The following is a 16,328-nucleotide window of genomic DNA, read 5'->3' on the forward strand; positions in this document are numbered from 1 at the left end:
AGGCAACTAGTAGGTAAGCTCTCCCAAGTAACCATGGACCTAATAAAGAAACGACAAAGAAAGAAGGTGTCCAACTCAAGACATCAAATAGAATTCGCAGAACTGTCAAAACTGACCAACAAGGAGAAAATACAGGGTGTTCGAAATTATGTGAGAAAGACTGAAGAAGCAGTAAAAAATGGGCACAGCATGAAATCAGAAGGGAGCTTGGCATAGGAAACACCAATATGTATGCACTGAAAGATAAGCAGGGTAATATCATCAGAAATCTCGAAGATATAATAAAAGCAGCGGTAGAATTCTATACTGACCTGTACAGTACCCAGAGCAGCCACGGTACCTCCATTCAAAGTAGTAACGAACAGGTTACAGAGGCTCCTTCTAAAACTAGAAATTAAGTTAGAAGGGCCTTGCAACACATGATATGGGGAAAAGCGGCAGGAGAAGATGGAATAACAGTCGATTTAACCAAAGATGGATGTGACATAATGCTTGAAAAACTGGCGGCCCTTTATATGAACTGTCTATCGACTTTAAGGGTCCCAGAGAACTGGAAGAATGCCAACATTATACTAATCCATAAAAAGGGAGATGTTAAAAAATTGAAAAATTATAGGCCCATTAGCTTACTTCCACTTTTATATAAAATATTCAAAAAGAGAATCTCCAATAGAATAAGGGCGACACTGGACTTCAGTCAACCAGGGGAACAGGTTGGCTTCAGGGAGGGATACTCTATAATGGATCACATCCGTGTCATTAATCAGGTTATGGAGAAATTTGCAGAGTACAATCAGCCTCTTTATATGGCTTTCATACATTATGAAAAGGCATTTGATTCAGTAGAGATGCCCACAGTCATAGAGGCATTACGTAATCAAGGAGTACGGGACAGTACAGGACGCGTACAGGACGTACAGGAGGCAAGGAGACACTATCTCTCCAATGCTATTCACTGTGTGCTTGGAAGTATTCAAGCTATTAAACTGGGAAGGCTTAGGAGTGAGGATTATGGTGAATATCTCGGCAACCTTAGATTTGCAGATGACATTGTCCTGTTCAGCAACACTGGGGATGAGTTACAACAAATGATTGAGAACCTTAACAGAGACAGCGTAAGAGTGGGGTTGAAGGTTAATATGCCGAATACAGAGATAATGATCAAAATTATGCATGACTGCTATTGCAAACATCAGAGACTAATGGAGATGGGGCAAGGCCACTAAAGTAGTGCCAAGCTGCACAAAGGACACATGAGTGCCGGCAAAGTGTCCCTACGGCGTCTACTACAGCGTCCATGATTCACGTGGCAACGCTGTAGTAGATGCCGCGGTTGTCTCTACTCTGTATGGAGTGGTGGGTGAGGAGGACATCAAGGCACCCTAGCAGCCGCGGGAGAAGAATTCCCCTCCTCCCTCACCTAACCCCCTTGCCTCGTGTGCCACAGGAGAGGGTACGCATCCGGGCCGCGTTCCTTGCCCACGTGCACGTTACTCCTTCTGCCCCGCTAGGCTCCACCCACCCTTGCTGGGTCGCTATGCTGCGTGATGCTATTTTTATACTCTGCTTTCACGCTCTCTCTCAGCTCTCTCCCCCAGCTCAACAAAGCTGCGGACGTAATGAGAAGCCCAACGAGGTTCTAACAGCTACACTGTAATAGCCAGGCAAGGGAACAAAAGTTCAGGATTGCCAGTCAGCCTATAGAGCCTGTGAAGGAGTATGTTTACCTAGGTCAATTACTCACTGGGGACCCTGACTATGAGAAGGAAATTTACAGAAGAATAAAAATGGGTTGAAGTGCATACGGTAGACATTGTCAGATCTTGACTGGAAGCTCACCATTATCATTAAAAAGAAAGGTTTACAATCAGTGCATTCTACCGGTGCTAACATATGGGGCAGAAACTTGCAGTCTGACACAAAAGCTCGAAAACAAATTAAGGATTGACCGCGCAAAGAGCGATGAAACGAAGAATGTTAGGCGTAAAGTTAGGAGACAGGAAGATAGTGGTGTGGATCAGAGAGCAAACGGGGATAGCCGATATTCCAATTGACATTAAGAGAAAAAAATAGAGCTGGGCAGGACATGTAATGCGTAGGTTAGATAACCGGTGGACCACTAGGGTTGCAGAATGGGTGCCAAGAGAAGGGAAATGGCAGTCGAGGACAGAAGTCTAGGTGGGATGATCAAATTAAGAAATTTGCAGGTGCTAGTTGGAATCAGTTGGCGCAGAAGAGGGGTAATAAGAGATCACAGGGAGAGGCTTTTGTCCTGCAGTGGTCATAAAATAGACTGATGATGATGATATAAACATGTGTAAAGAGAATTTTCACTCTGGATTTCAGCAAAACTAGTTTAGAAGCTTTGGTTTGTTGTGCATTTACAGTAAAATTTGACATTTCTGAACCTCTCTAAAGAGAGAAATACTTTGTTTAAACAGTTTTTGTCTCAATTTACAAGGATAAGAATTCATGATGCTTAATGCCCTAAAGGCCTTCAATATGAGAGACCTTGTAGCAGATGACTAAACTAAATTTTACTACCGAAAATCCTTCAATATGCATCAAACTTTCTCTATCCAAGCATTTTTACATCCCACTGTGGTTCAAATGTGGTTACTAATCCAACTTGCGCCTTTGTACTCGAGTCAGATTATGCTACATATCTAGACTTTGCATGCAGTATAGCTGACAAGGAGGTGTAGCTACTGTATGTCTACCAAAATATAGTTGCCTTACAAGCTAGCTCTGTCTTCTGCCAGACCTTCCTCCATTTTGCTGATGAATTTGATCAGTATGATGTGCTGTATCTTTTGTTCAACTTTCAGCTGGCTGAATGGGGTGACGGGCACTGGCTGAAACATTTGTTAGGGAAGGTGGAATCCAAGTCTTAGACATGTTCGGCCACAGATGTCATTCTTCCTATAGGCCTTTTTAGGGGCGGGTGAATATTTTAAACTTTCAAATAAAGGATCAAATATTGTTCTATTTGATTCGGTCCTTGAATCAGATAATCACCATTCAAAACTCTGGATATGTTACGAATAGTTTTCAAATACTTGACATGGCTGACTGTACATGGTAAAACATGAAATTTAAGTAAAGATATGATACCATTTTATTCTATCCACAATAGACACAACATACTAGAAGTCCATTTGATTTGCCTGCACCACTCTGAACCAGTTCATAGTGGTGCACAAGAAGTTCGGACATAGTGCTGCTCGATTTCTGTGGTGCTAACACAACGTGACGCTCGAAATGAATGCCAAAGTGCAGATGCAGTACAGGCATTATGTTTTGGCCGACTAATGTACATAGAGTGTGCATGTTTGACAGACTCAAACTTCAAGCATGATTAGCATCTTAGGGGTAAATACACACAACACTTGCATAGAGATATCAGACACGCCTAAGCGGTGTTTCGATGGCGCTTGCGCCCGTGTGCTGCATCATCTGCTGCGCTGCAGCTCCGCACCTGTATGCCTCGATTAAGTCGTCACCAGCAACAGAGGGGGCGCAGCAAAATCGTGAACAAGCCCTGTACCTTTTGAAACAGACGGCATGGTTTAACAAGTACCAATGCTGCACTGCTGAAACGAATGGTAGGGTGCAGCATCTCATGAACCAGTTCAGATGGTGCAGGTGAATCGAATAGGCCTTAGAGTACGTTTTCTCAGTCAGGAAACCAGACAAACTTTGTTCAAACATTCAGCAGTGGGTGTTGTTAGGTACTATTTATAGCCGTGTCCTCTTGTCAGAGTAAATCTGAATGCGTTTCAGTGCAACATACTTGATGCAATAATGGCACCATTTGATGTAACCATTCAATATAAGGAAAAGGCTATTTTTTTCACTCTGTCGCTGCAGACGACACATATTTCTGGTTTGGTTGCAAAGGTACATATAGATGTTAATTGGCCTACAAGGCTGCCTAATCCATGACCATGTATGCTCCAAAGAGCTCCAATTTAGCTAACAAACTATTTAAATGTTCCTAATGCTCCCTTTGTGCATTTACTTTCTAGTGTTGTGAATACCAGGATGTGAAAATTGTTTGATATTAATGGTAATAAGGCTCTACATTATTTGCAAACTATTGGCAAGGTATTTGATTCAATTCGCTTCTAGCACTATTCGCGTACCTCTAGTTTCTGGGAGTATTTCAATGAGCAAACATTCTCATTTAAAGGAACCGAAAGGTGATTTCCACATCGTGGTGACTTATAACCTGGTGCTATTTCATAGTGAACTGCAGGACATTTGAACTATGAAGCATCCTTCTTTTTTCCTTTAGTTGGAAATGATATCCGACAAAAATCTTGCATAATGCTTACACAATGAGCTGATTAAGTGAAAAAAAAAAATTATAGAATTTTACATGCCAAAACCACAATCTGATTATGAGGCACACTGTAGTGGGGGACTCCGGAAATTTGGACCACCCGAGGTTCTTTAATGTGCACCCAAATCTAAGTACATGGGTGTGTCCGCATTTCACCCCCATCGAAATGCGGCCGCTGTGGCCGGGCTTGGATCCAGCGGATTAAGTGCTCTCAAACTCGCAAAGCACATAAATATAGATGAAGTGCAGAGCTTAATTCATTATTGCAGGAAGTGAGCCACAAAGTATAAAAATGAGAAGCTATTTTACCTACACTGTCATTCCCAAGGCATGGCAACATAGAGTTGACACAAGTAGCTCCACCAAATTGAACCCTCTCCAACATTTCAGCTTGCTCAATAGAAATAAATCGGCATGTTCAGATTGTTAATAGCTGCCTGTGAGAATTATATACACCAATGACAAGTCTAATTCGTCACTATCACTTAACATCGTGATGGGTGGTAGCACTTGTACTTTTTAAAGCATTTCCCTGTTTATGGTGTACTGTACTCAAAACTTTGTCTGAGCATTAGTAGAATGTCACAGAGTGTGAAAACAACTTGTTTCATATAGAATGTTTAAAAATCACCAAAATCTGGCGTGGCTACATAAATAAGGTGGAATTCGGTGAGATAGGAGCAATTGGTGTGTTGGCTTTTAACCCCTTGAGCGTTTTGAACACAGACAACGCAATAATCCCATTTTCAGTGATTTAGATGAAATCAGCATGTCCACTTAGTTTTTCTTCTACTAAATAGACAGCTGTAGGGCCAGCATTTTAAATCCAGTTATTTCACTCTCTTTTGTTTTACTACATAGATATCAGCACATTTTCAGCACCTTGAAGGCTGTACAGATTCAGTGTTCATGTTCTACAACATATATGGCAGCCATTTCATCAGCACTGGAGGGGTGCGTTTATTTTCTACTACATAGATGCCAGCACTTTCGCCTTTTCGCAGATTTGCAATGCTGGTGTCTGCTACCAACAGCTTGCTGGTTATGCCACAGAAGCCGGAAGTAGTAGTCACATGATATCGCATACCATCAACACATGCACCTGCACCATGATTGTGCCATTGAAAGCAGAGTCCACTGATTATGTAACGGTACGAGACTGCAGAGCAGGATAGGGGGTCCCCTCACATACCCAGATAAGCAACAGCACAGGCAGGCTTCACGTTTGTTGGATGTGGAGAAGTGTTGAATTAAGAAGGGTGGAAAGGAAAGGCCAATTTGGCAGTGTACAGCCAGTTTTCAATGACAGTAATAGTGTAGCCTAGAAATACTGCACCTAGCTGCATATTAATTATGAGTGGCTTACAATACCATGTGACCACCACCTTAAAATTCCATACTGTAACCAGCCTCCTGCTTCATGTCCGATGCGCACTGCACTTGGTGTGCATTTTGAACTGGACACAATGAAATTTGATGTAATTATTTAATGTATTGGGCTTCATACCATAAGTGTGAAGTCAACAGCTACCTAATAAAGCAAAACTACCAAAACAAGATTGTCATGTCAGGAGTCCTTTAAGGAAACAGAGCTGTTACATAACACAAACATTGTCAATTTTCTTTATTGTATGTCAGCACTAGCATGTACATTCAACAGTAGGTAAAAAGGAATTGCATCTCAACCTGCATAAATTACTGTGACAGTTTCACAGTTGCTCACAGTTGGTTGACTTAGTTTCATGTAATGAAAATATTAAATAATGCTATGAGCATCTGTTACTTTGCAGTTACATTGTACATGCCACAATCATATTAATGTTGTATCACAAAAAATCTAAATGCAGTAGGGCAAGTGCAAGCTGGCACGTGTTGCATCACAGGTGTGGTTTACAAGTGAAGTTTGACAATGAGAGTTACTCCAGTTCTTTGAACAGAGTTACTGTACATTCAAGACAAAATGCGTCAATCTGCAGAAGCACAATGCATTGTAAATATGAACAAAATTGATTTGTAGACTAAAGTGGGATGTCTGCATAATGTGCGCAAGGAGGCTCCACCTTTGAACACTGGTCACTTACAAGTGCTAGTTTGTGAACATGACTCATTTTGGAATGAATGTGGAGGTCATTTCCATAAACGCACAATGTGTGAGGTGGTATATGCATTTCACATCACATTGCTTTCTTTCTCTGGTATAAGGTCACCTTTCTGCCCCACTGTGTTTGGCCAAAACATTCAACCACCTCCAAGCCACACCTGCCTTGCAGAAAGTCGTGGATGTTGTCTTCTACATTGACATTCATGCTAAGTGTTTCAAGGTTTTGGAACTCAGTCTCATTGCCACGTCTCATACGTCGTGAAGCACTCCTGTAACATTTCCATAGTTGTGCCTCAACCAACAGAAAATGTGTATTTTTACTGACTGTTTCAAGAAACTGTTTCAATCCATTGTCACCATGGTTTAGATGTATCCACATAGTCACTGAGAAACAAAATGTGATGTCAAAAGCATCCTTGCCCACTTTTCTCAAGTAGGCTGTCAGCGACTCTATACTGTCGTTACTTGTTATATCCAAACACATGTATTCTATTGTTTCAGGACATGAGCAGTTCTTCTTGGCACATTCAATTAATGAACTGTCAATGTCAATGGCAAGCATTTTCACATCAGTCAATCCTGATGAAGCCAAGTTCCGGTAAAGATGAGTTGTGAGCTCCTGGAAAGAAAAAGGAGAGAGGCTGAACTTGCTGTACCCCCTTGATGTGTTCTGTTGCCAAGCAAACAAACTTGCTTCAAATAATCAAAAAAGCATTTCCACAGTTTTGCTACTACTACTCCAGTTAGTGCAGAAAGCTCACAGGTTCTGTAAAAAAGCTGAATTTCTGTGCAGCTCTGACATGCCTCCTGTAATACAGCAGATTGCTGTACTGTTACGACGTGCTATCGCAGATAGCAATTCCAACATGGCAAACAGGGTCGCCAATGGGACAAGTGATATGCATTGATTATTGATTTCTATTAGGAGTTGATTATTCTGGCGGTATCATGTGGGCCACAGAGCTGGTTGGTGCATGCTTTTCCAACGACAGCTACATGTTATGATGTGTACGGAAATACACAAAACCATAGAGCCCATGAAGTAAAAACACATTTAATAACTCTCAGCAGCAGTTAATTACAGCTACGTCGATTATCCCGCTAAACCTTTCTGGGTGGTTTTCTAACATTATGCTTTCTCTTGGCATTAAGCATGGCCAGCTGTCACGAGTTTTATAATTTATAAATGATGCTCATCACTTTTAGCATGTTACATTGAACTTGCTGTGTTACATTCTATTTGTCTTCTTTCGGTTGTTGTCATAAGTTATGGCGATTCGCTACTTGATCGACAGCATCTCTAGGATTACCAACAGATGCATAATTTAGTCGGAGCAGCTGATTTCAATGAAAGTTTGCTACGCATTAATGTACCCTAATGACAAAATACATGTTACTTGAGATAATCATCCAGTATTCATTCACAGTTGCATACATGCGTACTTCTACCGCCCCACTCATAAACGTGACAGTCTGTGTTCAATCTGCACACTTACCATTTCCTTCATGCTTCAAAGTGTTGTTTACACTGGCTTTACTCAACAAAGTATAACAAAAACATAGACGTTTCGCCACCTATGCGGGTGGCATCGTCAGTACACAATGGCAACAAATGAGAAATACATCCTATTTATCTATGAAAGTGCCGTAAACATCCGGCAGGGGGCCACGGTTAGAGTTACATGATTGATTACGACGGATGAACCATGATTCTACGAACTTTCTTGGGCCCCATCGGTGTTCCCGTGCTAGTGTGGTTACATTGTTAAAATCAAACATGTGTCCCTTTGATAAACAATGATCAACCAATTCTGTCTTGGCACGTGTAGCATGGGTGGCTTTCGTAGCATCTCTTAGATGTTCCTTGATACGGGTGCGACGTCGCCGCCCTGTCTCGCCAATGTAGCTGGCATCACAGTCCGAGCAGTTGACCTTGTAGACGACACCACTTTGTTCGTCCGGAGGTGTGCGGTCCTTTGGCTTCGGGAACACGTTTGCCAACGTGTACGAGGGTTTAAACACAGTTCGAACACCTAAAGGCCGTAAAGCCCTGCGCACTGCTTCTGATACACCGCGGACATACGGAATGCACACAAAGGAAGCTGGCCTTTCGGCCTTGCTCTCACGAGGTTTTTAACCAGGCAAGACGTCAAATCTGCAACTTTGAGGCTTGTCTTCGCGCAAAACTGCACGTTGCTGACTTCAGTGAGGTCCTGGTAGCAAGAGCGAAGGCAGAACTCCTCGAAAGGGAAAAGTACACGCATGCCCACAACAAGAAATTGACTACCCTGATCCCCAGTCTACCGCAAGGAAAGTTTGAGGCCACAAGTGTTCACAACCTTTCTGAAAAACGGCTGTCGCAAGACCAAGTGAGTGTTTTGTCGAAAGGGATGAACTTTGCTATCGCACCGCGGTTTATTCCGAAACGTGATATTATAGTAGAAACGGAAGAATGTTTCCGTCACATGAAAGATACTGCAGCTGTATGCCTTGCTCGTAGCCGCATTGTGAACATTTTGGCAAATGCCCAGACGCCCAAGTTTAATTTAACCACTAAGGAGCGCGCAGCGCTTCATGACTTGAAGTCTGACGCATCGGTCGTGGTCCTCGAAGCTGATAAGGGCGGAGGTATTGTAATAATGAACCGCAAGGACTACGATAGAAAAATGCAACTGCTTTTGGATGATCCTCTGCACTTTCAGAAGTTACAGCACGACCCCACTTCCAGTTGCGAAAGGCAGTTGGTCGACTATTTGCGTAGCTTGAAAACGAAAGGAAGGGTCGACCAGTCGCTGTACCGTCGACTCTTTTCGTCTGACGGAGCAACGCCGAGAGCCTACGGGTTGCCAAAAGTTCACAAAGACGGCTGCCCCCTACGCCCTATTGTTTCTTTTGTTGGGTCGCCGACATACAACTTGTCTAAGCTTTTGGTTGAAATTTTAAAGCCGCTTGCGGAAGGGAGCACGTTCACGGTCAAGAATTCTAAAGAGTTTGTTACCGCGGTACGCCAGCAGCAGCTTCGGGACGACGATGTTATGGTATCCTACGATGTAGTGTCCTTGTTCACGAATGTGCCGATAGCATTGGCTACGGATATTATTGAGAAACGCCTGCAGGAGGACTGTACGTTAGAAAGCCGTACTTCCCTGACTGTTGACGACATCATGATTCTGCTTAGGTTCTGCTTGAAGCAAACATATTTCTCGTTTGCCGGTACCATATATCACCAGATAGAAGGCGTCCCGATGGGTAGTCCTGTTTCTGTAATCGTGGCTGATCTGTTAATGCAACACGTGGAAACGGCTGCGATGACGTCCTTACCCTTCCCTGTCAATATGTACTGCCGCTATGTAGATGACACCTTTGTGATTGTCGAAAAGAAAAACCTGCGTGCCATGCATGAGGCGCTTAATGCCGTCCATCATGCCATTCAATTTACATGTGAGACGGAGAATAGTGGCAGCCTAGCCTTTCTAGACGTGCTGGTACAACGGAGCGAAGGAGGTTCGGTGGAGACAGCCGTATATCGCAAATCTTGCGATAGCGGGAGTGTTCTGAGTTTTGACTCTCACCACCCTATAGAACACAAACATGCCGTGGTACGCACTCTCCTGTCTCGTTGCGATGCGCTCTCGTCAACGCAAACTTTGAGGGAGCAAGAATTAACGAATGTGGCCACTCTTTTGCATAAGCGGAGTTACCCTGAGCACTTTGTCAATGATACGCAGCGCCGCATGCAAAAACCTCGTGAGAGCAAGGCCGAAAGGCCAGCTTCCTTTGTGTGCATTCCGTATGTCCGCGGTGTATCAGAAGCAGTGCGCAGGGCTTTACGGCCTTTAGGTGTTCGAACTGTGTTTAAACCCTCGTACACGTTGGCAAACGTGTTCCCGAAGCCAAAGGACCGCACACCTCCGGACGAACAAAGTGGTGTCGTCTACAAGGTCAACTGCTCGGACTGTGATGCCAGCTACATTGGCGAGACAGGGCGGCGACGTCGCACCCGTATCAAGGAACATCTAAGAGATGCTACGAAAGCCACCCATGCTACACGTGCCAAGACAGAATTGGTTGATCATTGTTTATCAAAGGGACACATGTTTGATTTTAACAATGTAACCACACTAGCACGGGAACACCGATGGGGCCCAAGAAAGTTCGTAGAATCATGGTTCATCCGTCGTAATCAATCATGTAACTCTAACCGTGGCCCCCTGCCGGATGTTTACGGCACTTTCATAGATAAATAGGATGTATTTCTCATTTGTTGCCATTGTGTACTGACGATGCCACCCGCATAGGTGGCGAAACGTCTATGTTTTTGTTATACTTTGTTGAGTAAAGCCAGTGTAAACAACACTTTGAAGCATGAGTTCCCCTGGCTTTTGGAACATTTTCTCACATTTCCTTCATATTTCTTTCAAATACGCGGACTTCAGCTGAAATTTAATTTACTAATTTCATAAAAATAAGTTAGGTATTTCTTCCAGATCTGATACAAGCTAATTGAGCAGTAAATGTGATAGACGCGTCTACATATCTATAATTGGCTAATGAAGACGCCTGTAGCTGTTTTTGGCAACAGGTGCACGTGAGTCGCTGAACTGAGACAGTCGCGCATTGCCTACCCACGTTCCAAGACACAATAATCCACAGATAGACATTCAAATAGTTATTGATGTCACCCCTGTCGTTACAGCTGTAGATCTTGTTAATACACACAAACTAGCGACGGTGAATAACCACTGCGATTCATGTTATTAAGTTAACGCTACAAACTCTAACCAGAACATCTTACCCCGCTGTTGCAGCCAATGTCGAGAGCAACAACTTGGGACTGGTCAGTCAAGTTACAATAAGTTATCAAGTCTTTTGGTAGCATTTTTAGCCGCTCCTCTGGTTTGTTGAACTGGTAGTAGTTGTTAAAGTTTCCATATTTTGCCCTGCTTCCCGAGCCGCCTTTCTCAGGCGTGGGCGCGGCCATGTTAACAAGAAGCGGAACTAAAGCCGGAACTGCAGAGCTCTAGAGCTCAAGACGTATCATATAACACCAACAGAGGCATTGACAACATGCACATGCCGATACCTCTTATAACATACGTCCAGAATACCATATGATCAGCAGGCATGGATGTGCTATGCAATATTTTCGGAGTGTAATTACACGGACGAAATTAAGAACTATTAAGTTGCACATACTACATATTTATTTCTGTTCATGGTGCCTTAACCCCCTTAACTTCGCACTGTGGTTGCTAATCGTTCTTGACGTCTCACTTTTCTCGGACAGCAGCAACGGCGGAGCGGTTTCTTCAAGACGTCTGACGCTATGGACGACGACGGGCTGTTTGACGAGGTGCTTTTGATGGTTTGCTTACGTTATGCATTTGCGGCAACAAACTGGCATGACATTGTTGCAGCTGTGTATGCTCCTCCGACCTCGTTTTCTGTGAAGTGTTTTGTTTTCTTATTTCTGCACAGAGTTTCAACCTCAAGTGTCACTTGGATCTTTGAGTGCGTGTCCATGAAGTAGTTACATACCGCGCATTTAAAGCTCGCTTACCACTTACTTTGCACATGATAATGAGGAAAATACATGGTTGAGTCGCGCGTAGTACAATTCCTATGGTTACGCTATGGTGAGCACCCGTCACTGAACAACAGGATTTGAATGACATCATGTGGTGGTGACAAGTGCAGACGAATATTTGAGCAGAAAGCTACAGCTAATTCATGCAGTGAACGTATGCAGAACAAGGATATGCGACAGCACCCGCGATGGCTCTCCGCGCATTTTTACATTAATGTAGGCGCTGTGTTACAAATACGTCCCTTTCTTTGAAGGACCCTGATTTGTACGAGATAACGGATTTCACAACATCGACGGAATGGGAAAGGTATGTTTTAATGCTGCTTATTGCTTGAAATTTTCACTGGAAAAAAAAAAAAGCAACAACGACAACAACGAGAAAGTGATACTTCTCGTTGCGTTTCTAAAAAAAGTATCATTCATGTCTTGATTAAAAAAATAATAAAAGAAAAAAACCCCGCAGTGTTACTTATTTTCTGGCGACATATATTTCTAATGAATGCTTTAACAAGTTTATGACAGCATTCATATTATAAGTTACAATGCTTAAATTCCGAATTCTTTCATTTGCAGGTTCATTGCTTCAGTGGAAGCAGTCATTCATGAATGGAAGCTCACAACGTTAAAAACTGTAGAACCTTTGAAAGAGGTAACTGGTGGACAGTTTTGTCATATAATGTATATGTTTCATTTTTTACAATCTACAGCTATAGATTGGAAGCATGATGCCGTCATGGCTGCAATGTTGATGCACAAGAGTCAATGCTGCATACAACGAACCGTTTCATGGCACAAAAATGTTCACTTTAAGAATATATCCGTTACGGTAGTTCTTGCTTTTAAAACAACCTTTGAGAGATGGAACAAATTGCATGGTCAGCGTCTTACAAGTCAATACAATCCATAATGCAATGTTTTGCTAGAAAAGTGTTATTGAGGTCTGCTTAAATTGTAACCATCCCAAAGATTGTAATGTTACATGCTGCACATTGCCTAACGGCATCGGTATCTGTTGGCATGGCATTCTGTATTTGTCATGTGAATGCCTTATTTAAGCTTCAGCAAATTTTGTCAACTCACTTTGTCGATTTTGTCAACGGTGTCAACTCATTGCTTGAAGTTGACACTGTCTTCGAGATTCAAGTGTAGGTGAGTGCACAGTCTTTCCGAGTCCAGTTAGGATTGAAATGTCTCATATGCAAAGTAAGCAAAATTGAAGTTGTAGATAGTTCCCAAGTTAAGATCAGTACCAGTTCTTGCTGTTTTGTGGGGATGAAATCAATGTATGTCACCGCTACACCCCCAACTCCAATAATTTTTGGAACACCGATTGCAAGAAGAAACAATATTTTGTTGCATTCAATGCATCCCCCCCTCTGATCAAAATTTTTAATTGGGGCTCCCACATGCTACCATCAGATATCTTGCCTAAATTACAGTTGGAGTGGCAATGTTGAGAAAAAATCTTTTGTGAATTCTGTGCCTCAAAAACGTTTGCAGTCGACTGTACATTTAATACACAATGTGTTTGTCACTTGTCTGATTGCCAACTTGAAAAGTGGGATGAAGAAAATAGCAGTTATTGAGGGCAAAAACATACGGCATTGCTAGAAGCTAGTGGCGAGTTGGAGAGGAGACCTTATTTCCTGCTCCTTTGATGTTCACTCTTTATAACAAATGTACAATGAGGAGGATGTTTCATAAATTTATTTCTTATTTTACTTTTACTTTTTTTCTGTTTGTAAAAAAGGCCCTTTATCAGGTTTGACATTGCAAACAGACAGGCTCGGTGTGTAGATCACATGGTGATCATTGCGCCTCCAAAGTTGCATCAATGTATACCACAGAAACAGCTGGAAATTAAAGCAAAAGCTTTTGCAATCTTTTCAGAGGAGCCACTTGGGTTGTGAGCGAGATGCTGTCATACACTTGGTGCCTGCAGCACAGAAACAGCCTGCAGCAGCATTACTATAGCTAGGGAATTCCCTTGGAATGTAGAGCGCATCAAACCACCTCTGGGAATCTACCATGCAGCATGGCAGACAAAAGAAAAGACGTGGGCATTGTGTGAACAGGAGTCATGAGAAAAAATGAGCTGGTGTGTTCTTTACTTCGATATGAGAGGAGGAAGGAAAGGAGTGTTGCTTGCAGGCACTCATAGATACGAGAGAAGGTGCCTAGTAGGATAGCTGGCCTCCTTGCACCATTGCTTTTTGCTGGGGGTGTGTGATTTGAAAGTTTCGAATAACGAATTGAATACTGTCCTATTTGATCCAGTCCTTGAATCGAATAGTCATTACTTGCAAATGCAAATATTTTTCGAATAGTTTTTGAATACTTCACATTGCCAGCTGTGCACGATCCAACATGAAAGCGAAGCAAAAATGCAACAAATTTTATCTCTGCCACAGTGAGTTTAAGAAACTGAAAGTTACATGGAGCATGCTGCATTGCTCAAAAAGCCATAATTTTCTATCTAAGCCACAATAATTAAAATTCTAATTTTCCTCTCATTTGGCTGGAGTTACTGTTTGGTACTATTTGTCAGTGCTGCAGCTGTGTCTTCTCTTGAGATTAAATCTGATTATGCACAATTGCAACATTATTTGACATTAGAGGGGCACTATCTTCAGCAATCATTCCAACTGGAAAAAGAATTAAGCCGAGCCTCCCTGAATAGGAACTGTCTAAGATATGCGTAGCATTACATGGCAGTCGGCGTAGTGCGGAATCTATTATGCATGGTAATGATGTGTGTGGAGGTTATGCTAATGTAGTATGCATTATTTATTTATATACACGTGAATACGAGTCAAGAGCTGCACATATTTACATTGTCAAACATATACATTGTACACCACGCCGACTGCCACATAATGCTGCGCATATCTTTGACAGTTCTCGTTAAGAAAGGTTCAGCTTAATTTGTTTGCGCAATGCCTGGTGTGGCATAACCATTGCGCTAATGCCATCATAGGCAGTAGAGGGGCGACGGCTGTGCGTGCATGTGTAATTAATGCACGAGTCCTGCATCCTTTCGTTTTGAGTCTCATTCAGTCAGCTTCCATCCTGACTGGTTGGGTGTCTACCAGGACGTCCCATACTGCTAACTATCCCCTCTTTAGTATAGGCTTAGGCATTTCTGGCCTAGGTTCAACACCTTCTTTTTAAGTGTGGCCTACGGGGAACGGCGAAAGCGGATGTGCTTGTAGGATGTTTTGTGCCAGCGCGCCCATTCTTATCACATACAATGGGTCTTTTGTCACTGGGTTGTTTGTCATTGGGCTCCAGATGGCAGCTATAATGGGCTCAAGCTGCACATTCTTGCCCTGTATAGGGAAAGGCATTTTCTGGCTTATATGGAATTTTTGACGGGCTCTCCATATAATGCTACACATTAAATGTGCTTTGTTTGCTCTGCCATCGCTGCAGTCGACACACAGTGCCATTTTATTCTCAAAGGTATACACAGATGCTAACAGATTGGCAAGACACCTTTTACACCTTCATTCTGCTAATTCACACCCACGCAAGCTCATAAGAACCCGACTTGTTTGTTTGTAATGCTCCATTTAAGCTTTTCAAACAGTATACTTTATAATGGGCAGTGTAATGACAAACATGTTAATGTAGCGAATGCTGTGATGTTACCATTGTGTTATATTACAGTGAAAAAGGCCATTCATTATTTGAAAACTATTTGAAAACGATTCAATTTGCTTTTGGCACTATTCTATTCATATTCGATTTGGTTTCAAAAATTACTGTTTGCCTACCCTTATTCATTTTATTTTGCTTCAAGTGGGACATCATCCTTTTCATGACTTTAAAGCACTCAAGTTGCTGCAAGCGACCTTCTGACTTTAATTAAAGAGTAGTTGCACTGGCTGCCCCAGTCTCAAAAATTGTGGAAGAAGGCACCTAAGTTGTGTCATGACTCAATCTGTTGAGTTTCCTACTACATTTACACGCTGCAGAGCATTGCCGCTTTACTGTTAAGAAAATGAATAATAATAAAAAAAGGTGCTGCCAACCTTGCTTTGCTTGTGGTGCTATGCATGATGTTTCTGTTGGTGTTGTGTTTGTTGCATAGTTGTAAATAAAACCACTTGTCGAACAAGCCTGTTTTGAGCTGTTTGATGTGTTAACAATAAGGTAACAGACTTAATGACACTGCAGAGGTCTGGCTGGTGTAATGTGCCCCTGCGCCATTGTTGGGTGATACCCTGTTCTGTTCTCTCAATTGACTCTATCACAAACAGCTCTGTGCAACGTGGCAGTGTTGACATGCGATA

The 16,328-nt window shown here is 42.4% G+C and overlaps 2 protein-coding genes across 3 annotated transcripts in view; one reads left to right on the forward strand and one right to left on the reverse strand.

Moving 5' to 3' along the window:
- Nucleotides 1-5,940: 5,940 nt before the first annotated feature.
- On the reverse strand, nucleotides 5,941-11,465 carry LOC135897268 (pre-miRNA 5'-monophosphate methyltransferase). Its single transcript, XM_065425863.1, has 2 exons — nucleotides 11,242-11,465; nucleotides 5,941-7,065 (listed from the first exon to the last, which is right to left on the reverse strand). Exons 1-2 carry the CDS (start codon nucleotides 11,425-11,427, stop codon nucleotides 6,520-6,522), a joined length of 732 nt encoding a protein of 243 aa, XP_065281935.1. The 5' UTR covers nucleotides 11,428-11,465; the 3' UTR covers nucleotides 5,941-6,519.
- Nucleotides 11,466-11,549: 84 nt separating this feature from the next.
- Rab3GAP1 (RAB3 GTPase activating protein subunit 1) overlaps nucleotides 11,550-16,328 on the forward strand; it is a 310,097-nt gene continuing 305,318 nt past the window's right edge. The window contains exons 1-3 of one of the 2 annotated variants that reach the window (XM_065425862.2): nucleotides 11,550-11,799; nucleotides 12,288-12,340; nucleotides 12,607-12,682. In XM_065425862.2, coding sequence (XP_065281934.1) covers nucleotides 11,773-11,799; nucleotides 12,288-12,340; nucleotides 12,607-12,682 — 156 coding nt within the window. In that variant the 5' untranslated portion in view covers nucleotides 11,550-11,772. The remainder of the gene's footprint in view (nucleotides 11,800-12,287; nucleotides 12,341-12,606; nucleotides 12,683-16,328) is intronic. The other variant, XM_065425861.2, reaches the window with a different exon arrangement.

Source organism: Dermacentor albipictus, chromosome 1 (genome assembly GCF_038994185.2).
Source record: "Dermacentor albipictus isolate Rhodes 1998 colony chromosome 1, USDA_Dalb.pri_finalv2, whole genome shotgun sequence".
Taxonomy (NCBI): domain Eukaryota; kingdom Metazoa; phylum Arthropoda; class Arachnida; order Ixodida; family Ixodidae; genus Dermacentor; species Dermacentor albipictus.